Source organism: Podarcis melisellensis (assembly GCF_964234715.1).
Source record: "Podarcis melisellensis genome assembly, chromosome: 2".
Classification (NCBI taxonomy): Eukaryota; Metazoa; Chordata; class Lepidosauria; order Squamata; family Lacertidae; genus Podarcis; species Podarcis melisellensis.
The window spans coordinates 27,058,273-27,084,474 of NC_138529.1; the positions used below are offsets into that span (position 1 = coordinate 27,058,273).

The 26,202-nt window shown below is 46.0% G+C and overlaps 1 protein-coding gene across 1 annotated transcript; it reads left to right on the plus strand.

Moving 5' to 3' along the window:
• The first annotated feature begins 2,087 nt into the window (after positions 1 to 2,087).
• On the plus strand, positions 2,088 to 9,980 carry GPR142 (G protein-coupled receptor 142). Its single transcript, XM_081899866.1, has 4 exons — positions 2,088 to 2,130; positions 4,479 to 4,712; positions 6,287 to 6,433; positions 8,837 to 9,980. Exons 3-4 carry the CDS (start codon positions 6,307 to 6,309, stop codon positions 9,736 to 9,738), a joined length of 1,029 nt encoding a protein of 342 aa, XP_081755992.1. The 5' UTR covers positions 2,088 to 2,130; positions 4,479 to 4,712; positions 6,287 to 6,306; the 3' UTR covers positions 9,739 to 9,980.
• Positions 9,981 to 26,202: the final 16,222 nt, after the last annotated feature.

Here is a 26,202-nt window from a genome sequence, read left to right on the forward strand (position 1 = left end):
GTGAGCTCCCGTTGCTCGGTCCCAGCTCCTGCCAACCTAGCAGTTCGAAAGCACGTCAAAGTGCAAGTAGATAAATAGGGACCGCTCCAGCGGGAAGGTAAACAGTGTTTCTGTGCACTGCTCTGGTTCGCCAGAAGCGGCTTAGTCATGCTGGCCACTTGACCTGGAAGCTGTATGCCGGCTCCTTCAGCCAATAAAGCGAGATGAGCGCCACAACCCCAGAGTTGGCCACGAATGGACCTAATGGTCAGGGGTCCCTTTACCTTTACCTTACCCATCCAGGGGTCCTTTACTTTTACCGTTTTATTGCTTCTTAGTTAGAGGGTTAGAGAGGGTGTTGCCACATCAGCGCTCCCCAGTGTGGTGTCCTCCAGCAGTCCAGGAATTTCAACTGCAATTCCTAACCTCAGGCAGCATAGACAACTGTCAAGAATGATGGGAGTTACAGTCCAGCAACATCTAGATGGAACCAGGTTGGAGAAAAGGCTGGTCTACAAATATACACACGGTATAATTTGTTAGTGGGGGGGGGTGAGGTGCCTCCACATATCAGGTGCCTCATTTCCCCCCATTTTGTGTACTTTCTGCCAAATGAAGGTTTATGTTGTGAGTGAATCGGTCCATCGCTCTGCTTCTCCCATAGGTAAAACAACAAAAACAATCAATACAAACCAGCAATACAGTACAAAGAAAACCTCCAAGATATTCATAGTAACAATACAACATTACTTGTTTATCAGACCGAAGGGCTCAGACTTCAGAAAATTGGCTCAAACTGCCCAAGCAAACCTCGCCACTGCTAAAAGGGTCGTCCTAACACAAATAGCCTGTGGAAAATCAGTTCTCTGCAACTCAGACCAGATGGCTTTTCCCCTCAAGAGCTGAGTCTAAAAACTTAGACCCAATGGCAGAAAAGATAGGGCAGAGTTTAATCCTGTGCTGCCTTTCAGCCAAAAAACATGGCTCACAAATCTATAAAATTCAAACAATAAAATTCAGCTCACAAAAATGAAGAAACCAGTGTCTCAACATCTTTAAAAGAAACCTCATACCCAAATACAACCATCCTGTCCAAGCACAGTTCCCCCTCTGTGATTACGCTTGAAAAGTGACAGGAGACATCTTTCTTCCCACAGAGATGGTCTTTGGGAAGGACAAGCATAGTTACAATCCACCTTTGTGATTCTAGTGGATTTAAGTACAGCTAACTATGTGACTATATGCAACTGGCTTGAAAGGGCAAAATCCTGTACACTGACCAGCCAGTTTTGTGAATTACCCGTATTTTTCGCTCTATAACATGCACCTGACCATAACACGCACATAGGTTTTAGAGGAGGAAAATCTGTAGGCATGCCACTCGTAGGCATTTCCTCCATAACACGCACAGCAGACATTTCCCCTTACTTTCTAGGAGGAAAAAAGTGAGTGTTATGGTGCAAAAATACGGTACATTTCCCCCTCTTCAGAATGTTTTTCTAAAACTTGGCAATCAAGCCAGGTAAAAGAACGGTCTGCTTCTTAAATTGGCGGTTAGAGAAAGTCACTGTGCTGCTCTCACCAGTTCTTTTAAGAAATCTTAGGGACATGGTAGTTTGTTACTGATTAAGTTCCGGTTGCTAAAGTTGACCGAAGTGTTACAATACTAATGAATCCTGTAACTTTCCTTGACCTCCTCTTAAACCCTGTTGCCTGTGGAACTGAGCAAATGAACTGTATTAAATGAATTTCATGGGGTTGTGCGACCCCCTCGGGCTGTTGCATTTACATCCACCATGTTGGAAGGCAGTGGGAAACCCAGAGGCTTCCTGTTGTTCAAAAACTTGATCATATTTTGCTATTCTGAAACAAGGCAGGACAAATGTGGAAGATGAGAAAGGTGGTGGAGGAGAATTACTTCAAAAAAACTTTTTTTTTCTTTCTTTCTGTGATTATAGATTTGATCCCAATTTCTCCAACTACTTCCTACTACCATATTCCCATCTTTTCAGGCTGCAAAGCTCCCAAACCCAAGAATTTGCACCACCAGGGTATGAGAGACGTACGGTTTCTCTTGCTTTTTCCTGCTGATCTCTTTGTTGTTGATCAGCTAATTCACCCAGGGAACCCCAGCTGAATGTCAACTGGAAGGTATTTGGCTGCCCAAAACAAGACTGGAAGTCTGTTGGTTTTAGGAACTTGTCATGCCTGTAAGATTTATTCCACCACCGCCAACCTGCTTTCTTGTTTAGTTGCTCATGTGAGGGGTATAGGCCCATGCCTAAGATCACCCAGCCCCGTCTCCTAGCACATAACTGCTAGTCATATGCAAATAGACTTGATCTGGTCTTTGAATCTGGTCTCCTCAGATCAAAAGAGCCTTGACTTGTGCATGGTTTAGAATTGTACTTTGATTCTAACATTCATGGGCCTTCATTACGACCCACCCAAATGCCACAAAACTATGGCAAGCTTTTGAGTTCTCCAGAACTCTTCATCAGGCAAGAGGCTACACAAAGCAGGGACACAAATAAAAATAAAAAAACACCGAAATTAGGCTGGACGTTGTAGTCATGAGGTCAGCTTGGACCAGGACCTTTAATTTTTTATGTCATTTGATTGCTTGTTGGTATATCCCTGCTAGGGACACAGGTGGCGCTGTGGGTTAAAGCCTCAGCGCCTAGGACTTGCTGATCGAAAGGTCGGCGGTTCGAATCCCTGCTGCGGGGTGCGCTCCCGCTGCTCGGTCCCAGCGCCTGCCAACCTAGCAGTTCGAAAGCACCTCCAGGTGCAAGTAGATAAATAGGGACCGCTTACCAGCGGGAAGGTAAACGGCGTTTCCGTGTGCAGCTCTGGTCTGGCTCGCCAGAGCAGCGATGTCACACTGGCCATGTGACCCGGAAGTGTCTCCGGACAGCGCTGGCCCCTGGCCTCTTAAGTGAGATGGGCGCACAACCCCACAGTCTGTCAAGACTGGCCCGTACGGGCAGGGGTACCTTTACCTTTACCTATATCCCTGCTAAGGATGCTTCTTAGCTGCAGTGCTGACTCTGTGCCACTGAGTCCTTGAGCCAGCAAGGCTGTATCACTTTAGCCAAGAAAAATGTATGGTTTTGTCAACCAAAGCAGCAGCTGGCAAACCAAATGCCAACAGTCTTGCTGCCAACCCATTGGCATTGTAAGTGCAACCATCTTCCATTTTACATCCGTCCTGTCAATATACACTGTTTATTCTGAGGTGCATTTAATTTTTGTTGTCATATGCAAGTTAACTTGCAAGGAACCTGATCTTCTGAGTCACTGAAGGAGTATACCGATTTAGTGTTTGCTTTAAAATTTTCTATTTTGCCCCTAATTCAGTATGGCAGGATGGATCAAGCCAAATGCTATTTCTTGTAGCTCTTTGCTTCTAAGCATTCTGACAACTGAAAAACTAATGAGTGTTGGTAATCAACAGTGTTTTTCTTTTCTAGCTTCCAACAATACCTAGAAATGTGTCTGCATTTCTATCAGCCCTGATAGTTGTCATTAATTAATTTCATTACGGTCTCAGACCAGGATTAAAAAAAAGCATATAGATAAAATAGCAGTTAAGATAGTTGCCATGTCTCTAATTATGTTGTTTGCAGTCCCCAGAAATAGTGTGGCTTGCATTGCTTGTAACTTAATGTGCTCTGTGCCCTTATACACTCCTCTGCTGCTTTAAGATGAATGTTTCAGACATTTTAGGTAGTATAATCACTTGCTAACTGCTAGGTCCTTGGTAGTGGTTCGCTCAGCATGCTGTTGTTTAGTCGTTTAGTCGTGTCCGACTCTTCGTGACCCCATGGACCAGAGCACGCCAGGCACTCCTGTCTTCCACTGCCTCCCGCAGTTTGGTCAAACTCATGTTCGTAGCTTCGAGAACACTGTCCAACCATCTCGTCCTCTGTCGTCCCCTTCTCCTTGTGCCCTCCATCTTTCCCAACATCAGGGTCTTTTCCAGGGAGTCTTCTCTTCTCATGAGGTGGCCAAAGTATTGGAGCCTCAGCTTCAGGATCTGTCCTTCCAGTGAGCACTCAGGGCTGATTTCCTTAAGAATGGATACGTTTGATCTTCTTGCAGTCCATGGGACTCTCAAGAGTCGATCAGCATATTAGAGTAGATATGTTTAAAAGGCAACCAGTTTGTATTAGCCATTTCTCCCACAGTTTAGTGAGATTGAGTTTTGATCCCCAGACACCACAACAAATCTTCCAAAAAGGCGTATGTGACGTTAAATGGGCTTGACATCCCAGGAATAGCAATTGACAGGCATTTACTACACATAATCATTTTATTATTTATACCTTGCCCATCTGAAATGGGCTGCCCACATATTTTGCATTCAGCACGCAGATCTGAGGCTCTGTTTCTTTCCACATGTCGTTTATACCATGTAACAGGAGCGTGACAAAAAATGCCCTGTGGCCACTCCATCTGTGCTACGCCAGCCCACTTACATTCTCCACTCATTCCAGGTTTGTCTGCATCAAGCACACACCTGCTGCTGCTCCTCCCTCTTTCCGAGTCTCTGGCTGCTCGCTCAGCCTATTTCACAATTTGCCTCTCAGCGCTGGCTCTCAAGAGCAGGCTTACAGGTTTGGTGCACAGAGGAGAGGAAAAGGAGATGCACCACTGAACCATCTGATCAGGGAGAAGAAGCAAAAGCAAATACAAGACAGGGCACCGCTTTCTGCAGCACAGGCATCAAGGTAAGATTCCCACCAGGATCCATTTGCTGGACGGCAATGCAAACATCTGCCTTTCTAGTAATGGTTGAGTTGAGCAGAGTAGCATGATCAACAAGGGGGTATGGGGACCCGTGCCCTGGAATTAACCCGAAGTGTGGTGTTACCTTGCTCAGTTCCATGAGACCCAAGGGACAGACAGACAGGAGATTCCAGCATATTGTTACAAAAACTGGGTGCCACCCCCACTCTCTGCAAGACTCAAGGGGGTTCCAGGCACTCATCCAGGATCTGGGTTCCATTGAAGGATTGAGACACGGCAGAGACTGTCTTAGCTTTAAGAAATACAGTGGTACCTCGTGTTAAGTACTTAATTCATTCCGGAGGTCCATTCTTAACCTGAAACTGTTCTTAACCTGAAGCACCACTTTAGCTAATGGGGCCTCCTGCTGGTGCTGCGTGATTTCTGTTCTCATCCTGGAGCAAAGTTCTTAACCCAAGGTACTATTTCTGGGTTAGCAGAGTCTGTAACCTGAAGTGTCTGTAACCTGAAGTGTATGTAACCCGAGGTGCCACTGTATGGTTTATTCACCTATTTACACCTTCAGTCTGTATGGAAGGGTCCAGATAACTAGGAAAGGTTGGAATAAGTTATGAGCACCCATTATAAAGGTGTGTGTGTGTGTGTGTCCATTATTCATGATGCTGCTGTCGGTCTGTGTGACTTTATGCCTACCGTTCCAAGCAAATATACCTCTATTTAGCTCCGTCTCAGGGGGGGTTTACTAAGCGGATCCCTCATTTTAACTTGCTTCTATTTAACGATCACTTGCTGCCCACTCCCTAAGTGGGCATCTTTGCAGGTGCTTAAATCATTGGACCAACTCCTGTCTCAGCAATCCACTGGCCATGGGTTCTGTCATGTGATTTCACATGCTTGTGTGTTTCTGTACCAAAATTCTACCACTTCGCTTTACATGTCTAGCTGGCACCCTTCATTCCTTTTGGACGGTGGGAATGTGGGAAGTGGCTGCCGTGGCATTTCTCAAAAACCTGTAAAGGTAAAGGGTAAAGGGACCCCTAACCATTAGGTCCAGTCGTGACCGACTCTGGGGTTGCGGCGCTCATCTCGCTTTATTGGCCGAGGGAGCTGGAGTACAGCGCCACCCGCGTCCCTCAAAAACCTGTAGGCAGCTGATAATCTTCAGGAAACAGAAGTCAGTGGCTGATCATACCTGGGTTGGGGGAGAGAAGAGGCATCCAGCCAGTACCTCTCCATCTGTTTTCACCTTGAACAAGACTGCTAGTAGCAGGCCAAGTGAGAGAGCCTCTGTTTATATATTGATACCAATCAGGGTGGTCTGCCACAATCTAGGGATGCACAGAGCACACCAGGAGGTTAAAACTTAATCAACAGTTGCAAAGAGCAGCCACAACCATTGCTATATCGATCTCTCTGCTTGTGCTGTTGTTTTACGCCCAGTGCTTAGTGAAGAGAGAATTTCAATCAAACTGTCCCACGCTTTGTGGGGAACTGGGATGATGCAGCCAAGAGTTGACTGTATTCTTCACCATTTGCTCCTTTGCCTCCCTCCTAGCTGGAAGGTACTAAGGGAAGATGAACATGACCGATGCAAGATGGGCAAACGAAGCCAGGGACCCAGATGAGGATGGGAAATCGCCTTGTCTTGCTGGCACTGCTGCTGTCATCTATTACTGGATCCTGCTGTGTGTGGGTCTGCCAGGTAAGGAAAAGGATGAGAAGCAAGCCATCTCCGCAGGTGTGTCTGGGAGAAGCTTAAGAGGTACAAAGAACAAGGAGGAAGAGAAGCAGCAATTCAGAGTGAAGGAATTTTTTAATCCGCAGTACTTTGCTTTGAAAGAAAAGTGGAATTTAAATGTAGTGAAATAAAAATGTGTGTTTTTCTATTTTTATTATATAAAAATATGTTTTTTAAAATTTAAATGATATAATCAAAAACACATCACAACAACTTTTTTAAAAAATGAAACAAATAAAAGCCCACAACAGAATCACAGAGAGAGCTGGTATAATATAAATGCTTCTTGGAACCAACCTAAGGGGCCAAACAGATGCACTATTCCAAGATGTGGAGCCACCACTGAGAAGGACCTGTGTCTGGTACCCATCAACAAAAAGGGAATAAAATTTTGAGACCATGTAGATCATGAGCTCTAGGGTGAGAGAAAGTGGCAAATGGTGGGGAAATTTGGGTGTGGAAATAGCAAGGGCTTTAGGAAATAGTTTAGAGAAGTGTTCGCATAAATGATTTGCAAACAAAATCTGGCAATGATCACAATAACCTTAGGGCGTTCAGAAGGATGCAGAGCCAAGGGGTCATGTGATGAGAGAGCAGAAAAATGGGACGTTGTAATGAGAATGAAACCCATTTCAATGCAAATAAATGTGAGGGTTTATTAAAAAGTTGCGCCAGTGGTTGGAAATAAATATAGATAGCAAATTGGGATGTTGTGCCAAAACTCCACCACGGTGTAGTGGCCTTGCTACAGTGAAAGTTGGGGGGGCTTTCTTTTATTCTGCACATAGTGGGGGTGTTCGTTGACAGCACCAAGTTCTCTGAAATTCTAAATTATAATCTGCATGAATGTCACTTACTGTATTTTTTGCTCTATAAGACTCACTTTTTCCCTCCTAAAAAGTAAGGGGAAATGTGTGTGCATCTTATGGAGCGAATGCAGGCTACGCAGCTATCCCAGAAGCCAGAACAGCAAGAGGGATTGCTGCTTTCACTGCGCAGCGATCCCTCTTGCTGTTCCGGCTTCTGAGCTTCAGAATTTTTCCCCCTTGTTTTCCTCCTCCAAAAACTAGGTGCGTCTTGTGGTCTGGTGCGTCTTATAGAGCGAAAAATACGGTAATTCTCAAACTTTGGGATACTTTGCCAATGCACAACTGACAAGAGACCCATCTCTTTGTCTGTGGCCAACTGCATCAAAAGGACATCCCCCCCTCCCCCGTGTTGTAAAAGGGACACATTTTTTGAGCTGGAAAAATTGCAGCACGCTGTGACATACCTTCAGGAAACGAAGAAAAAATATATATAAGTGATTGGCTTGGGAAAGGAAAGGTTATTTAGGACAAATAGATGGTCCCCTTATGTAAAGCAGAGTATTATTTTTAGAGCCAATCACTAGAGGGAGCCATGAGCTCATGTAGATAAGACAATCCTGGACATGCGACTGGTTTGGACAGTTCAGCAAGTGCAGCTCTGTGAATGTGTGCTGGGAAAAAGTAGACCGGAGGCCCTGAAAGAGAATCAGGGGGTGTGAAGGAGAATGTGACTTGCACTGAGGAGGGGAGAAGGTTCAGAGCCAGGCCCAAATTGAGGTACGGATGCTTCCCCAACATAAATAAGACTTTGGATCTCGATGGGATAGGGACCTCCACTGCTAACATAGAAAGCTGCCTTATACAGTGGTACCTCGGGTTAAGTACTTAATTTGTTCCAGAGGTCCGTTCTTAACCTGAAGCAAAACTTTAGCTAATGGGGCCTCCTGCTGCCACCGCTGCGCCGCTGGAGCACGATTTCTGTTCTCATCCTGAAGCAAAGTTCTTAACCCAAGGTGCTATTTCTGGGTTAGCGGAGTCTGTAACCTGAAACGTCTGTAACCCGAGGTACCACTGTACTGAGTTAGACCACTGGCCCATCTGGCAGCTTAGTGTAGTCCACTTTGACTGGCAATGCCTGTCCTGGCTTTCCAACAGAGGACATTCCCCACCCTTGGTGGAGTCGCCAGGGATTGAACATGGGACCTTCGGTTTGCAAAGCAAATGCTCTGCTACTGCCTGGAGAGACATTGGGCACATTGAGGAAAGCTGGGGAAGGAATGTGCAAAAGGTCACCCAATGGGTTTCATGGCTGAGTGGGGATTTGAACCCAGGGCTCCCCGACAGCCACACTACCTGTCTTTAGCAGAGTCATTCTATTTGGAACTACCACCACAAAACCATTTCTCTTTTTTTCAATTTGTAAAACTGAGTTTTGAATCGAGTGAATTTGCAGATGGAAGCTATTGGTTATGTTCCTGTACCTTGCTTGTGGTTGTTGTTGTTTTCTGTGACAATCTCTCACCTATTCCAACTCACTTGCCTCTCTTCCTTATTTCAGTGAACATTTTGGCTGCCGTTGCGCTGACCCGCCTGGCTGCCCGCACCAAGAAGTCCTCCTACTGGTACCTCCTGGCCCTCACGGCATCCGACATTATGACCCAGGTCTTTGTCGTCTTTGCGGGCTTCATTGTGCAGGCGGCCATCTTGGGCCGTGAGGTTCCGGGTGCCTTTACCCTCACCATCAATGTGCTGCAGTTCACAGCCAATCATGCCTCCATCTGGGTGACTGTCCTGCTCACTGTAGACCGTTACGTGGCCCTCTGCCACCCACTGCAGTACAGGGCTGTGTCTTACCCAGGGCGCACCCGGAAGATCATTGGCGCCGTCTTTGCAATATCATTGGCCACCGGAATCCCCTTCTACGGGTGGCTGGATGTTTGGCATGATGCCTACCCACCCACCACCATGGACAAGGTCCTGAAATGGCTTCACTGCTTCCTCATCTACTTCATCCCCTGTAGTATTTTCCTGGTGACGAATTCTGTGATCATCTACAAGCTCAAGCACTCGGGCTGGCCCCACCGGCGCCTCAGCAAGACCACAGCCATTCTGCTGGCCGTCACCACCGTCTTCATCATCCTCTGGGCTCCACGGACCGTTGTCATGATCTACCACCTCTACGTGGCCTCCGTCAGACAGAACTGGGAAGTCCACCTCGCAATGGACGTTGCCAACATGGTGGCCATGCTCAACACCTCCCTCAACTTCTTCCTCTACTGCTTTGTCAGCAAGACTTTCCGGCGCACTGTCTGTGAGGTGCTGGCGTCTATCCGGCTCCCATGCACCCAATCGCCGAGGAGGAATGGCCCCTCGGATCCGGCCCTGAAACCCCTGGGGGTCTTAGATGGGACCATTCTAGGAGGAACATCTCCCTTCTGCAACCAGCTCCAACATTGCTGAAAGTTTCCACAGCCCAACAGCTCACTGGGACAGATAGGCTTGGCGTCCTGGCATGACTCTGAATCCAGAGCATTAGACGACAACATAGGAGGGTCTACTAGACATGGATGCATATGTGTGCATGGATATCTATATATGTATGTTTGCATATATGTATTCTGTGTATCTGTGCATGGAGACAGGGTGTGCATGAGAAAGAGAGAGAGAGAGAGAGACTTCATGTGCAGAGAGATACAGTCATACCTCGGGTTGAATATGCTTCATGTTGAGCATGTTTGAGTTGCGCTCCGCAGCAACCCGGAAGTAACGGAACGAGTTACTTCCGGGTTTCGCTGCTCACGCATGCGCAGACACTCAAAATGACGTCACACGCATGTGCAGAAGTGGCAAAAAGCAACATGTGCATGCGCAGACGTTCTATCACTAGTTATGTTTGCTTCTGGATGCAAACAGGGCTCCAGAACAGATCCTGTTCGCATCCCGAGGTACCACTGTAACCATTTACAAAGTAGGAGCGTTTCCACAGTGTGCATATATCCACATGGGGAGCTGGTCATCTGTAATATCCCAACCAAAGGGACGTAAGAGGACAGGTGATTGCTGCTTTTGACCACACCATGAGTCAATATGCTCCCATGACAAAAATAAAAGGGAGGAGGCAACTAGGAGCCACTCAGGGCTCATCTATACTGTGGTTTATTGTGGATCGCAAGATTCCTATACTGCCACAGAGGTCAATTCTGAGTCCAGAGCAACTGTCTACCAGCTCCATCTGGTACTCTGGCTGAGACCTTACCTGCCTGCGCCCTGTCTTGTCAGAGTGGTACATGCTCTAGTTATCTCCCACTTCGACTACTGCAATGCACTCTCCGTGGGGCTACCTTTGAAGGTGCCTCGGAAACTACAACTAATCCGGAACGTGGAAGCTAGACTGATGACTGGGAGTGGCCGCTAAGACCATATAACACCAGCCCTAAAGGATCTACATTGTCTACCATTACATTTCTGAGCACAATTCAAAGTGTTGGTGCTGACCTTTAAAGCCCTAAATGGCTTCTGCCCAGTATACCTGAAGGAGCGTCTCCACCCCCATCGTTCAGCCCGGACACTGAGATCCAGCACCAAGGGCCTTCTGGTGGTTCTCTCACTGCAAGAAGAGAGGTTACAGGAAACCAGGCAGAGGGCCTTCTCAGTAGTGGTGCTCTCCCATCAGATGTCTAGGAAATAAACAACTATCTGACTTTTAGAAGACATATGAAGACCGGGATGTTTTTAATATTTGATGTTTTACTGTGTTTTTAATATTCTGTTGGGAGCTACCCAGAGTGGCTGAGGCAACCCAGTCAGATGGGTGGCATATAAATAATAAAATTATTATTATTATTATTATTACTACTACTACTACTACTACTACTACTACTTTATGGTCCAGCTGGACCATAAAGAAGGCTGATAGCCGAAGAATTTATGCTTTTGAATTATGGTGCTGGAGGAGATTCTTGAGAGTCCCATGGACTGCAAGAAGATCAAACGTATCCATTCTTAAGGAAATCAGCCCTGAGTGCTCACTGGAAGGACAGATCCTGAAGCTGAGGCTCCAATACTTTGGCCACCTCATGAGAAGAGAAGACTCCCTGGAAAAGACCCTGATGTTGGGAAAGATGGAGGGCACAAGGAGAAGGGGACGACAGAGGACGAGATGGTTGGACAGTGTTCTCAAAGCTACCAGCTTGAGTTTGACCAAACTGCGGGAGGCAGTGGAAGACAGGAGTGCCTGGCGTGCTCTGGTCCATGGGGTCACGAAGAGTCGGACACGACTAAACGACTAAACAACAACAACAACACTACTACTAGTAGTGTGCACTACTAGTAGTAGTAGTAGTACTATTTTTCCATTGTCCATTTGGCATTCTCCTTCACATCACTGCCTTGCCACACTTTCCCCTCCCTCAATCTGGACTTTCCCATACCAGGGATACTCAGAAAGGAGAGGGTTTGAAAAAACAGAGAACTAATGGAGGCACAGAAACTTTACTATCCACATTAAACAACAGTATGGATCAGCCTTCCATTTGCTCTGATTGTCTCTCCACACACACAAAGAGGTGCCACACGGGGATATTTTAAGCTGCTGCCCTGTGTGCTAGTTTGGTGTCGTGAGCAGCTAGTCCATTGATCTCAAACACGGGTTCAAATCCCCACAAAGGCCACTGAACCAGTCACTGTCCCTCAGCCCTTACCTACCTCACAGGATTGTGATGAGGAATAAGGGGAATAACTAGCTGCCACCTCGGCTGCCCTGAGAGCCTTTGAAGAAACTCCGAAAGGTAACAATTAATTTTATTCATTTCACCCAACAATTTTATTCATTTCACCCAATGAATAAAAACATGGCTTCATCCTGACATAACCCTTCCATCTTGGCTCAGTTTTGTTTGGCTGGGAAGAGGGAGTAATTCGTCCTCCTTTGATGCTGTAAAGGTAAAGGGACCCCTGACCATTAGGTCCAGTCGCAAACGACTCTGGGGTTGCGCCGCTCATCTCGCTTTATTGGCCGAGGGAGCCGGCGTACAGCTTCCGGGTCATGTGGCCAGCATGACTAAGCCGCTTCTGGCGAACCAGAGCAGCGCACGGAGACACCGTTTACCTTCCTGCCGGAGCGGTACCTATTTATCTACTTGCACTTTGACATGCTTTCGAACTGCTAGGTTGGCAGGAGCAGGGACCGAGCAACGGGAGCTCACCCCGTCACAGGGATTCAAACCAGCAACCTTCTAATCAGCAAGTCCTAGGCTCTGTGGTTTAACCCACAGGGCCACCTGCAACCCTTCCTTTTATGTTAAGGACTTGCAAATATCCTCAGTTTTGTTGCTCAGCACTAATGTTATCACAGATCCTACCCAATGGTGGGTCATGGAACCCACACAGATATAGGATGGCATTCAAGTAAGTGTTACTAAGAGAAATTGATTAGTCGTGTTCATACATTTCAGTAGGTCTGCTATAGGTATCGCTTAGTTGAATACCACCCATAATCGACCCAACACTCCTAACTGATGCTGTATGGGGGAAATGGGGCAGGAGTACATTTCCCCAGTAACAAAATATTGCAGGGTGCAAGTGTGAAAATAATGCGATACCCCCACCACAGAGGTGCTGTCAGTTTCTGGGCTGGGTGGGTGGGATTTGGAGCCCAGCCGGAATCCCCATTCTTCTTTATTCCTTTTTCATACCAGCCCTGGTCCAGAACCAAGACACAGCATTTTTTTTTATTCTGGAGACAGAACCCAGCATCTGACCAGAGTGGAAAACCAGGGAGCTGAAAGGTGAGCAATGAGCTCAGTCAATGCCTGCAAAATCCATTCCACGTTTTCAAGACTACAGGCACGCTTCTCCTCGCACCCCACCCCCTTGCTTTTTGCTCCCATAATATTTGCCTTTGGGTGGGTTTCTCTCCCTCTCTGAAAAGCTCCTTTCACACCAGTCCTGAGTGCTTCTCAGACCTGGCTGCATCCCAAATCGCTGGAGGCTGTAACTGCCTGGGGAAAAAACTGGCTGCATCCTGCCATGCTCATCATCAGCTCATGCTCTCTCACACAAGATGCATTCATTTCAGCTCCAAACATCACAGCTGTGTGTGTATATACATATACATATACACACACACACATACACATATATACATTCACACACGTTTGCATATGGCTGTGCAAAGCAGAAACACAAATGTATGTGGTCCATTCAAAGGTGGTTCCACCACAGGTTGAAGGTGTTGGCTTAGCTGAAGACACTGTAAAAAGGTAAAGACACCTCTGACCATTAGGTCCAGTCGTGGCTGAGTTGCAGCGCTCATCTTGCTTTATTGGCCGAGAAAGCCGGCGTACAGCTTCCAGGTCATGTGGCCAGCATGACTAAGCCACTTCTGGCAAACCAGAGCAGCACACGGAAATGCCATTTACCTTCCCGCTGGAGTGGTACCTATTTATCTACTTGCACTTGGTGGGGTTTCAAACTGCTAGGTTGGCAGGAGCAGGGACCGAGCAACGGGAGCTCACCCCGTTGTGGGCATTCAAACCGCCAACCTTCCGATCGGCAAGTCCTAGGCTCTGTGGTTTAACCCACAGTGCCACCTGTGTCCCTCAAAGACCCTGTGAATCCTCCTTATATCCCAGCATGGCCCAGTCTTCTCACTGAGGCGATTAACTTGGGTCTGGGCCACTTCAGGGTCTTGCCACACTTTCTCCTCCCTCAACCTGGACTTTACCATACCAGGGATACTCAAAAAGGAGAGGGTATCCCTTGTTGTTGTTGATGATGATGATGCTTATTAATCGCCTTCCACATGCGCATTTCAAGGTAGCGGTTTCCAACCACATACTGAAATGTAGCTGAATCAGACCAGTATATGTGGAAGATAACATGCTAATCATGCACACATTATTAAAAAAACAAACATAAAACTGGATCTCAACAGCTCATCAGATACAAAGTCCCTACCTGGAAGGACCCTCAAAATGCCTGAGTTTTTTAAATACGCATTAAACATCACCAGTCAATATTCTCTCTCTCATCACAAGAGGGCAGAAGAGACAGGGTCAGGAAAGGAGTGGATAGAAATAGACTTGAGAAAAACTATATTGATTTTTACTGACATTTGACGTTTTTTCCCACAAGCCCTAGGGGTTTTTCATTTGCATTTTTTTAAAGAGGGGGAGAGCAGGATAGAAACTACTTTCCCCATTAAGGGTGTTTCCTTCGGGCCTGGCTGCTCAATATAGATGTAAAAACTTAGGCTGGATCTAGACAAATCAAAAAATGTGTTTTAGGAAAACGTGTTGTAAACTTCAAAATGGGAAATCACATTGGCGAAAGACGGGACTCTGCAGCGCCATCTGGTGCCACGGTGTTATAACGCATATAAAACGCTTTTTCTTTACTAATGTAGCTGTGTCCTTAATCACACCTTTAATGAAAATAAATAACAGAGAAGCCTGCGAGGATTGTACTGTATTGATTTGTGTGCCTTTCTTTGAATGTACAATTGTAACATGCAGTCATCTGATTGTCAAGGGACTTAGATCTCACAGTCCCTGGTGAATAGGCTCAGCTGAAGAAATGGCTGAATGCTCCTAACTGAGTCAATTTTTCTAGCAGTGTAGTTATGATCCTGTGGTTTTGGGTGGGTGTGCTTTCACCAGAAGGCTATTTTAGTAGCTCCCATCACGCAATGTTTTTTAAAAACAAAAAAAATGAAAAGAAAGCTTACATTTTATGGGAAACATTTAGGCTGCCCCCTCCCTTGTTTGTTTTTTAAATAGAAACAACTTTTTTCAGAGATAATTTGTGTTACAACAGAGTGCTAGAACTGGAGAGAAAGGAACTTTCCAAAGATCGCTTGCGCACTTCCACTCATGTCAGTGAAACATATTCACATGCTTGTATTTAGTTTTTTATTACAGTGGTACCTCGGGTTACATACGCTTCAGGTTACAGACTCTGCTAACCCAGAAATAGTGCTTCAGGTTAAGAACTTTGCTTCAGGATGAGAACAGAAATTGTGCTCCGGCGGTGCAGCGGCAGCAGGAGGCCCCATTAGCTAAAGTGGTGCTTCAGGTTAAGAACAGTTTCAGGTTAAGTACGGACCTCCGGAACGAATTAAGTACTTAACCCCAGGTACCACTGTATTTCACATTGACGACTTCTTGTTGTTTAGTCGCATCCGACTCTTTGTGACCCCATGGACCAGAGCACGCCAGGCACTCCTGTCTTCCAGTTCCTCCCACAGTTTGGTCAGACTCATGCTGGTAGCTTCCAGAACACTGTCCAACCATCTCGTCCTCTGCCGCCCCCTTCTCCTTGTGCCCTCCATCTTTCCCAGCATCAGGGTCTTCTCCAGGGAGTCTTCTCTTCTCATGAGGTGGCCAAAGTATTGGAGCCTCAGCTTCAGGATCTGTCACATTGACTTACAAATGTTATATAATCTTACATTCCACTAGCAGCACAGCAAAGCTTTGGGATACCAAAATGCTTTCTCAGCAGGCCATTTAAGAAAAGTATCACCCAGGTTTTAATATTTGCTTTAGAGATATCAGTAAAATAGTGCAAAACAATAAGTCTCCATAAACGAAGCATGGTGAGTAGCGAATAGCTGCAGGAGCAAAGGACACTGGATGGAAGTGTGTGGTGCTGCAAACTGCAAGTGCCCTTGATAAGAGGGAGAAAACTGCATTTTCTCATCAGCATTTTCTCTGTTCTCTTTACAGGGCAGTTCTGTACATGTCTACCCAGACGGAAGTTCCACTGCCCCACTGATTTCATAGGGCTTACTCCCAACTCAGTTGATATAGGATTGCAGGCAATGAGAGGCTTATTCGTGGCCAGTGAATTTCTATCACTGCTCTCTGCACAAAATAAATGAGTGAGTGGATGCGAGTGCAATCATATACACAGTGCTTTTTTTTTCTAGGGCTACGCAGGGGTATGCGTACCCCTAAACATTTTGTGAATCTTTGTACTTCTGTCCATTTACCGTATTTATTTTCCCCCATTGGAACTATAAAATGGTGGTTTTCTTGAGTCAAAATGAGAGTACCCCAAAACATTTTTTTAAAGAAAAAAGCACTGCGTATACATATTTGTCAGTTGCTTTAAGAGGCGGTGGCTCGACAAAGCAGGATTTTAAATAGAAATAAATAAAACAATAAAAAATAGCAATTCAAAAGCATACCAACGCAAGTAGATAAATAAAACAATATAAACACAATTGCAGAGGAAAAGATACGTCTAGATCTCCCCATAGCAAATGAGCAGCTGATGGCGGTACATTTTTTATAGACATCATCCCAAAAGGCCCTGTGAGGGAGATGGTCTGGAAATGGAGACATTTTGTGAAAATCTCTGATACTGGACACAGCATCTTTATCAGAAAACACTCTGCCTCGGAGGGTGTTTTGGAATGGCTGCTCTTATTGCACAATGACACCTCTGTGCTTTAAAACACGTTTCGTTTCTTCTGGCTGCTGTTACCATCTTTGGCAGGTTTTAAGTGGCCGCTTGCCAAAAGTAGCTGCCTTTGCTCAAATTCCAGGCACGGATCCAGAGGCCGATTGCTGTCCTTTAGCTAACTGGGCAGCTTTGACAGGTGAGCAGTGGGATGCTGTAGGGTTGGAAAGCAAAGTCAATGGGGTGCTTCAAGAAAATGACTTGCTATGGGCCCAATGCAGCTCATGCATTCAAGTTCTTCACAGCTTCCAGTTTACATAACCCTCATAAACATGCCACCCTGTTCCCAAGCGCTGAATCTGGATTTACCATTTCCACATGGTGCTTTGCTATATTACTTAAAGGTAAAGGGACCCCTGATCATTAGGTCCAGTCGTGACCGACTCTGGGGTTGCAGCACTCATCTCGCTTTATTGGCCGAGGGAGCCGGCGTACAGCTTCCGGGTCATGTGGCCAGCATGACTAAGCTGCTTCTGGTGAACCAGAGCAGCACACAGAAACACCATTTACCTTCCCACCGGAGTGGTACCTATTTATCTACTTGCACTTTGACATGCTTTCGAACTGCTAGGTTGGCAGGAGCTGGGACCTAGCAACGGGAGCTCATCCCGTCGCGGGGATTCGAACCGCCGACTGTTTAGGGGTACTCTCATTTTGACTCAAGAAAATCACCGTTTTATAGTTCTAATCGGGGACAATAAATACAGCAAATGGACAAAAGTACAAAGAACATGCATTACCTCATATTGTACAGCTGACAGCTGACAGTAACTTCCACACTCGAACTCAGGACGAAAGGGAGAAACGCGCTAAGAGGAAGGCGTACTTGGCAAACCCTCACCGTGGTCAACTCCCGCCCAGAAACCTAGGTCCCTACTGTGGAAGGACATGTGGATCCAGAATTGGCCTCCACAATCACTTATGGACTCCCTGTTAAGACCAGGTTCATGGAAGTCCATCTTACTTGGCTATGAGTGATTGCCAAAGAAGAAGAAGAAGAAGTTACCTCTTCAGCTTCTGACACCTCCACCTCCCAGTCTTTCTCTTTTCTTTATGACCTTTCATCGGCTTCCCACCGCCAGTCCCTGGACTCTGAGCCCTCTTCCCTTGGGGGTTTCCCCAGCTGGTTCCTCCCGCCATTCCTCTGCGTCCAACCGATCCATGACATCTGGTGCCTATTGCCTCCTTAATCTGCTCGCTGATACTCTTTTCATCTTTCCAAGTGGAGGAGGCTGGCAGACAAGGTCGCTTTCACTGTTAGACTGTTTTTAGTGTGTGTGCTTTTTAAGAAAAAGACCTGAGTTAATAGGGTTGGTGTAGCGCTCCTTCCCCCACCTCCATCCTCCAAGAAGCTCTCGAGTCATTAGGGGCTGATTGGATTCACTTGGCAAACACAGACAAAGGTCTGGCTGTTGTTGACTGTGCGTAAAGTGTCCATCTGACTTCATCTGCTCTGTTTGAACAAAGGATTTCCTGTTGGCGTGCTAATGTGTCCTTGGGCACTGCTGGCTGGGTTGAATGGTTATGCTCCCAGGGTTCTCTCTCCCCCTCCCAAAATATGAACACATAATGTTGGTGGAAGATGGCAGCTACGACAGCTGGGAAAGATGTTGTGCTTGTGTGTGTGTGCATGCACACTCACAGAACTACACACACATGCATACACACTGTATTTGCTCAAGGCAGGTGGAGCCTCATTCCGAGAACATGCCGTCTGTAAAAAATACGCCACATTTTATTTATTTACACAGTATTAGAGTCGACCTTTTCACAAACCCTTTTTTCAATGTAATAAAAGACAACATAAAAACGCAATAAGATTTTAAAAACAATCAACGCACAAAGCTGAACAGCAGCAGAATAATCGGAAGTGGTACAGTTCGGAATTCTACCAACTCTGTCGTTTACCTGCTCATTCTGTATTCAATCTGCTAAAAGAATTTAAGGTCTCAGATATAGAAATTAAATGTACAAGGCAAACACGTACATAAATATATAAACCACATGTCTGAAACAGTACAGGAAGACAGTCCTGAAACCACTTTGACTCTCCCAAACTGACCAAATGTTTCTCTGCAAGGAGGGAGGAAATGAAAAAAAAAAAAACCTCCCCATTGTCTCTGTGCTCACAAATCCTGCCTTAAGGGCACATTTAAGAAGTGAATAGGGTGAGCCTATGACCTGGCTCAGGAATTAAGTATTTATCATTACAAAAGAATGGCCAGGTTGCCCTGGTGATCCAATCAGTGACCACTGACAGATATTTTGCCAGGCAGGATTTTGCTGGAAACCACCTCTTTCTGTGATGTATGTATGATGTATTGGGGTGGTGTTCTTGGCCTACGCCCCTTCTGTGATGTATGTATGATGTTTCTGGGGGTGGTCTTGAGTTTGAGGGTGGGTAATTTCAAAAGTCTATATAGGAGCTGGCACACCTTTGTTCTGGGTTCCTCCTCTTTCCTGCATGTGGTAAGTGAGGACCCTGTTGCAATAGTTTAATAAAGATCAGGCTTAATAGCTGCTTTGCTTCTCAATATTCTCTGGTTGCCCTGTGTTATTTTCTCCTGCCAATAGGGAACCCACTTAAGGACTCTGTATGGGCTGTTGGATACCCCATAAGGGAAAAGGGCAGGTTTTGTTTACAACAAAGCCGATTTAAGAAAGAATAAGGAAGAGTCTTGTGGCATCCTAAAAACAAACACATTCTGTCGGAATGCCCCATATATGTAAGCTGTGAATGGGGCAACACAGGGCCTTTATCGGCTGGTTCTGCAGATGCAGTTTCTGCTGCAGTGTTGCCGATGGAATAGATCTTCCAGAGAAAGAGCAAAAAGGATCCATTGTGTGTGCAATCACTTTGCGGTCCTTCATCAGCATAGCACAAGGCAGGTCAGCCTCCCCATTTACTAAAGCACAGTGGCCTGTGTGTGGCTAAACCTTGGAAGCAGTAAAATGTGAGTCTTTTTTCTTTTCTTTAGGGGGCTGAGAACACTATGTACCTGTGCAAAGTAGATGGTTTGCGTGTGAATCCCTTTGCTGCAACAGACCACCACGACTACCTTGCTGGACATGCAGGGCAGAGCATGTCCCTGGCAGAATCTGCTTTGCCCTCGGGACAGCCTAGCCCAGCCTCCACCCGTGCTGTCATTCTCATTCCTTGCTGGGATCAAACACACACCAGCATGGGTTGCCCCGGGCGATAAGCTCAGGATGAGAGTTCCTGTCCGCTCAAAAGAATGAGTAACATTCTCCGCTTGTCAGAGAGCAAAGGAAGGGCATCATTCACACCCCTCTCCTGTTGCATGTGGCTGCCACCTCCTCTGCCAGAGACCAATGTCAAACAGAACATAGCTGGCAAGCCACAAGCTGTCTGTCACTGTGACATACAGTTGCCACACAGCAGAAAGAAATAAGGAAAACAGCCTGACCACCTCTCCCACTTTGGAATCCATTGTCAGGAAAGCAAGAAGCAAAGCCATCGCTAACACCATGGCATTTGTTGTCTGGTTTTTAGCTGAGCCCATTAGTGTAGCCTTTGCCAACCTAAGGACTGCCAGAAAAATGCAACATATACATATCAAGACTTTGAGATTAGACCACTGAAGAAGCCTGGAAAATTATCTTGGGAGTGTGCTATCTGCAAGCCCGGGCGAACAGTGGCCACTTGATTTCTTGGACTGCCAGGGCGAAACAGGTGCAAAACACCGGCACCCTGTCTCTATCTACAACTCTACTAGCATCTCTCGGTATTGTGAATATCACCAAACTTACCTTTTGTTGGTATCTTCATGAACTTATCTAAAAGACTGAGTTAAGCATTTGAAAAATCTATTGAAACCAGACATTATAAGTTCATTTTAGGCTGTGTAGTTCGCAAGTCTTTGTGGATTTGTTTAATGTTTTGCATTTTTCTCAGAAGGCTGATAAAGTATGTATAATTATTGTTCTGTGTATATTAATCGCCAACGTGTTGCATGAGTCGCACTACAACCTAATGACTGCCAGCTGTTTCGGACTTCAATTCCCATCAGCCCCGGCCCAGGCAATAGGTTGACAGCGGCTGCCTTAATTAATGAACAGCATTTGAGTTCGACTGTGTCTCCCATCCTCACCCTGTATCCATCACGCCCCCCACTACTGCCCTGGGACTTTCTTACAGTTCATCAAAGATCGTGGAGATCTGCTCCACTAGCTCTACCAGCAGAACCCTTTGTGGGCCCCACATAGATACCAGAAATTTTGATTTCAATAGATTTATTGTTTGTTGGATTTATTCTTACTTGTTAGTGAGCTGGGGGAGATCAGCTGCATGGGCTCATTTCCTTACCTCCTTCCTTCTCAATCTTCCTGACTATAATTTAGGTTCATAATTTAGGTTCATAATTTAGGTTCATAATTTAGAGGTGGTGTCCTGAGGCTAAGGGACAGTGACCCAGCCTGGTGAGCAGCAGCTGAGACTCAGAAGCAACCACATGAAATTTGGCTGTGTACAATTTAAAACAGAGCCCAATTATCCTCCTTCTTTCCCATCACAAACTTTTCCTCCACGCACTCACCCAGCCACGTACAAGCCTGTTGTGCAGGTCTCGCCAGCTCACGTCGGGTTAGCTTTGTTCCCTTTGAGAGGGAGGGTGCCAATTGGGTGAGAAAGAATTCAGTGCTTGGCTCTCTCTCATGTGGTTGTGATTTTCATGTGCGCACACTGCAGCCACATGGGATAGTGGCTTTCAAATGACAGCACGTAGCCTCCATTTAATGGGAACAACAGAGAACGAAAGAGAATGCTTTTCCGTGTCTCCTGCATGCTCCCTACGTCTGTACATGTGTCTGAGTACGTACTTTCAGGATCCGATCACAACATACCCTCCAGCTGCCCCAATTTTCCCGGGACGGTCCTGTAAATTCCCTAAGCCGTCACGGCTTCTGACTTGATCCCAGAATGTCCCAGTTTCCCCCACCAGTGGATGGAGGCCATGGAAGCAGCTCCTGGGGTGGCAGCACTATTGGGAAGGAGGCGAAGGCACAAGAGTTAGTTTCATAATCCCCAATGATACATTGGGCAATAGATATCGGTCATAAATATAGTCATGGAAGCATGGAAACAATTGTAGAATATGGATTTTCAGCATGTAAGAGAAAATTATATGAAAATGATATATTGATGGTACCTAACACCGAGTAAATTGGCAAAAAATGTATAAATCTAAATCAAATAAGTGTTGGAGGTGAGGATCACATGCCTTGCTAAGCCCAGGTGCTGCAATGAACATAAAAAGTGTTGGCCCATGTTTCTCTTTCTTTCATGGAACCCTGATAGTTGGAAATTTGGCAGGTGAACCTTTTTCCTGGCATAGCAATAAATCATGAGAAGTGTTAATTAAACAGGTAGGTAGTCTAATGGCAGGCTGCTGTTGAATTGTGGATGAAAAACCTATGGCTCTCCAATGTTAGTAGACTACAAACTCCCATCATCTGATCACCCCTGACCATTTGCCATGCAGACTGCGGTTGAGCCACACGTCTCACAGTTTGGTTAACAGTCCCACAACCTTGTGTTACAAGGTCAGAAACTGGAAAAGTGGGTGTCAATGCTTCTTACCAAGGCTAGTTTCTCTCATGTCTCTGGTTCAGTCAATGGAGCAGTTATAGCAAGTATTTGTTCTGTTATCTTAAGCCTTAGGACCTGCCAGGAAGTCCCCCTCATGCCTAAGTATTTCTTCTGTAGCTGTGACAAGGTCAGCTCACAGTTTTAGGGCCTCTGACGCCAAGCAGCCCTGAAACAGGGGCCTCTGGATACAGATGGTTTTAGACCAACAGGAATTTACAACAGCTCCTTCTCAGACTTCGCAGCTGGGAAAGGCCAGCTCTCACCCTGATTTATGGCCAGATTACCAATTCTTTCTTGTGATTGGATTGCTTCTATTGTTTAGGTGGGGAAAGGAAACATGGAAGACAGAGCAGCCTGCTTTTTGCTCCTCTAGAGCAGGGTTTCCCAAACTTGGGTCTCCTGCTGTTGTTAGACTACAACTCCCATCATCCCTAGCTAGCAGGACCAGTGGCCAGGGATGATGGGAAATGTAGTCCAAAAAAACAGCTGGAGACCCAAATTTGGGGAAACCTGCTCTAGTGAAGGACTGGCGAATCTGTAGCTCTTCAAATGTTGCTGGATGCCATCAGCCCCAGCCAGCATGTCCAATGGTCAGGCATGATGGGAGCTATAGTCCAACGACAGCTGGTTAGAAAGAGGGGCAGCTACAGGTCCTACAGAACAAGACTAGGAACCAATGGGTGGAAATGGTAAGATTATGGCTAAACATTGAAATAAATGTCCTAAAGATAATTATTATGATTATGATTACCGTATTTATACCCCGCCCATCAGGCTGGGTTTCCCCAGCCACTCTGGGCGGCTTCCAACTGAATATTAAAAACAATACTGCATTAGACATTAAAAAGAGAGAGCTGTTCATTAGTGGATCGGAATGTCTTGGGAAGGTGGGTAGACTCTCCTTCTTTGAAAGCATTTAAGTCATGCATGTCCAAAATCTGTTTTGGGGGCCTAATCCGGCCTGCCGGTCAGTTTAATCTGGCCCCTGTGGCAGTTTATTCCTAACTTTGGGGTAAAATCATAAAAAAAACACTCAACAACTTCAATCCTAAAAAAAGGATAATTTTGGTCGGCCCTCACGGCCCTTCACTTCATCAAATCTGGCCCTCTTTGAAAAACGTTTGGACACCACAGGTTTAAGCAGAGGCTGGGCAAACACCTGCAGTTCAGCCTTCCCTGACCAGGTCCCTTGTAGATATTTTGGGGGACTTTTAAAATTTTAAGCAAATATCTAGGGCTTTGGGGGGGTTGTCCAGATTTTTGCCTCTAGAAATATGGCAACCCTACCAATATACTTCATCAGGATAGACTCTGCTTATATTCTCAGGCTGCCGATTGTATGAAACATATTTTATTACACTGTAGGCTACATAAACAAGCCAGGAACCAATTAATTAAGCCCTTATTGGTGAATTTACCTGGAAACTCTGATATCATCTGTCAGGTATCTGCTTGGAGATAAGATAAATGATATAACCATGGCAAAAAAATTCTCTCGGAGGTGATAAGAATTAGAAATCAGCATGTTCTGGACACAGTGATGGTCTCAAAATGCCTTTCCTGTATTTGTGCCAGAGTTTGCTTTCAGAATTGTTTTTTGCGGGTCTTTGGACTGTAATGAAGATTGTGTGTGTTCCAGAGCAGATTTGGGGAGGTGGGGGGGGGGGAGCTTGTGGGGAAGAAGAGAATTGGGGGGGGGGGTCCTGTTGTGCTAGCTGCTGCTAGCCCAGCAAGCTGCTTGAATATAGCCCTAAGATTCTATGATGCTATTTCCAACGGGCTCGTTAAAAAATGCATGCGGCTCCATCGCAAAGCACCCAATCTCCAGCTCTTGCTTTGCAGCACTCCTGGTCCTGCCTGAAGGAGAACGGGAAGGTCACCGAGTCTCCACCAGCCACACCGAAGGGCTCAATAATTAATGGTGTCTCTGTTTGCTTCGGCTGCCATTTCCTGAGTGGCTGAAAAATTGCTGCTGATAGGAAAGGCTATCTGACCAGGAGATGTGCCGCCTGACCTTGGCACGACCTCTAGCCCACCATTGAGTTGCTGAAGCACTCCGGGAAGTTTGCCTTTCGAGAAGAACGCTAAAGCTTCATCAGAGGCACTGGTCATTTTACAGCTCCTCCTCTAGATTGCAGAAAGCAATTAACCCATCACCTGGGAATATCCACAAGGAGTCTAGGGGCACCCAGGCTCCTTTCATTTTGCAGCAACAGCCTAGCATGGCTACCTCCTCATATTTTCTGGCATAGGAACTAGTTCCAGGGGGCCGAGGTCCCTTTGTGTGCCCCTCCCAAAAGTTGAATATTCAAATGTTGTGTAAGTGCTGCATCTTGTGATTATGTGGGGTGGGGTTGACCTGGCCCCCCAATATTTAAGTTGACACCCGTTTTCAGGAGTGCCTAAGAAACCAGCTGTGTAGCACTTGTTCCCTGAGACTCACCAGGCATTCTTTGCTAGTTTTGGAAACCGGTGTTTTGAAAACCCCTTTCATTTCCATAAATGTACATCCCTCATGATTGTTAGATTAAATGTTTCAGCTAGCATTCCAGGGCATCTGAGAACCATGTTGTTGCTAGCGCTGAGGACATGCCGTTTCTATTTTGAGTGTTTTGGGTTGTGATGGGGTGGTTTATGGATTTTTGTTGCTGTGCATTTATTTAGCCACCGTGACTATTTGAAAAGGTACATTAAAAAAAAAACCACACGCACAAATAAATACAAATGCGGGGAAAGCAACAACAACAACAACAAAAAATCCGGACCATTTTATTTTTATATATATATATATATATATATATGCTGAGCTTCGGCCTTTTGGGAGATCAATTGCTCAACCACCGGCCATCTGCTGTCACCGAGTCCACTCCAGAACCCAAAACAGAGCCAGAATCGCCCACGCACATATTTTTTTTCTAACCCACCCTCCAGCAAACCCTGGATATTTGCTTAAAATTGTAAAAATAACCCCAGATAGGCATGTAGCCCCCCAAAAGAGGACATGTCTGGGATGTATGGCAACCCTACTCTAAGGGGGGAGGGGACACAACTGTAAAATTGCATATTATGCCAAATGCATAGGGCAGAGTTCACCTGCTTGCACAACAAGGCTTCCTCCCACCCCCGTGAACCCCCCAAAAATTGGTTCAGAGGGATCAGAACCCCCCAGAACAGTGGGGGGGGTGTCATTCCATCTGGTACGCTTGCCCATATTGAATGTGTGCCATTGTGTGATGGAGAATGGCACTCTTAATGTACAACTACACACGTCTTGGTGATTCTTTTCTTCATTTCAAAGGTGCTGGGGTGACAGGTTCTCATAAGGCCTAATCCTTCCTTCCTCAACTGAAATCCCAATAAGAATCTCACACACAGATACACAAGGCTTAGGGGACGGAAGTGCTCATGGGCAGGGGGTGTGCTTCTCATCAGGATTGTGGCCTGTAATTAAACAAGGAAAGATGGGAGCTGCCTGGCACACAGCTGGCCAATTTGCACTTTGGACTCTTCCTTTTGTGACGTTTCTAGGCTGAGGTTCAGAATTTCCAGGTCTGTACTTGAGCATTTTCCCACACCTTTGTCCTGGAACCTTCCCCAGGGAAACCCATGTTTTACCGCCGAATTGGAGCAAACGGCAGCTGGGTTTTCCATGGGTTGATCCAATAAAGCACTGGTTTTCCATTCTCAGTAAGGTGCCAGGGCCTAAAAACAATACCACCCCACTTGGGCACGGCAAGGAAAGCCCAGATCTGTGCCTAGAAAATGCAGAGCAAATGTAGGTGTAGATGAGCCCTTAAAGGAGTATAGCAGACCTTGAGGAAGTTGAGTGGGATTGGCTTCCCTTGATGACCTGA

Excerpts from the sequence above, each read along its gene's own strand:
- GPR142 (XM_081899866.1), top strand. The coding sequence starts at position 6,307 with ATGAACATGACCGATGCAAGATGGGCAAACGAAGCCAGGGACCCAGAT. Across the intron at positions 6,434-8,836 it reads GCTGTGTGTGGGTCTGCCAG|TGAACATTTTGGCTGCCGTT; the intron begins GTAAGGAAAAGG and ends TCCTTATTTCAG.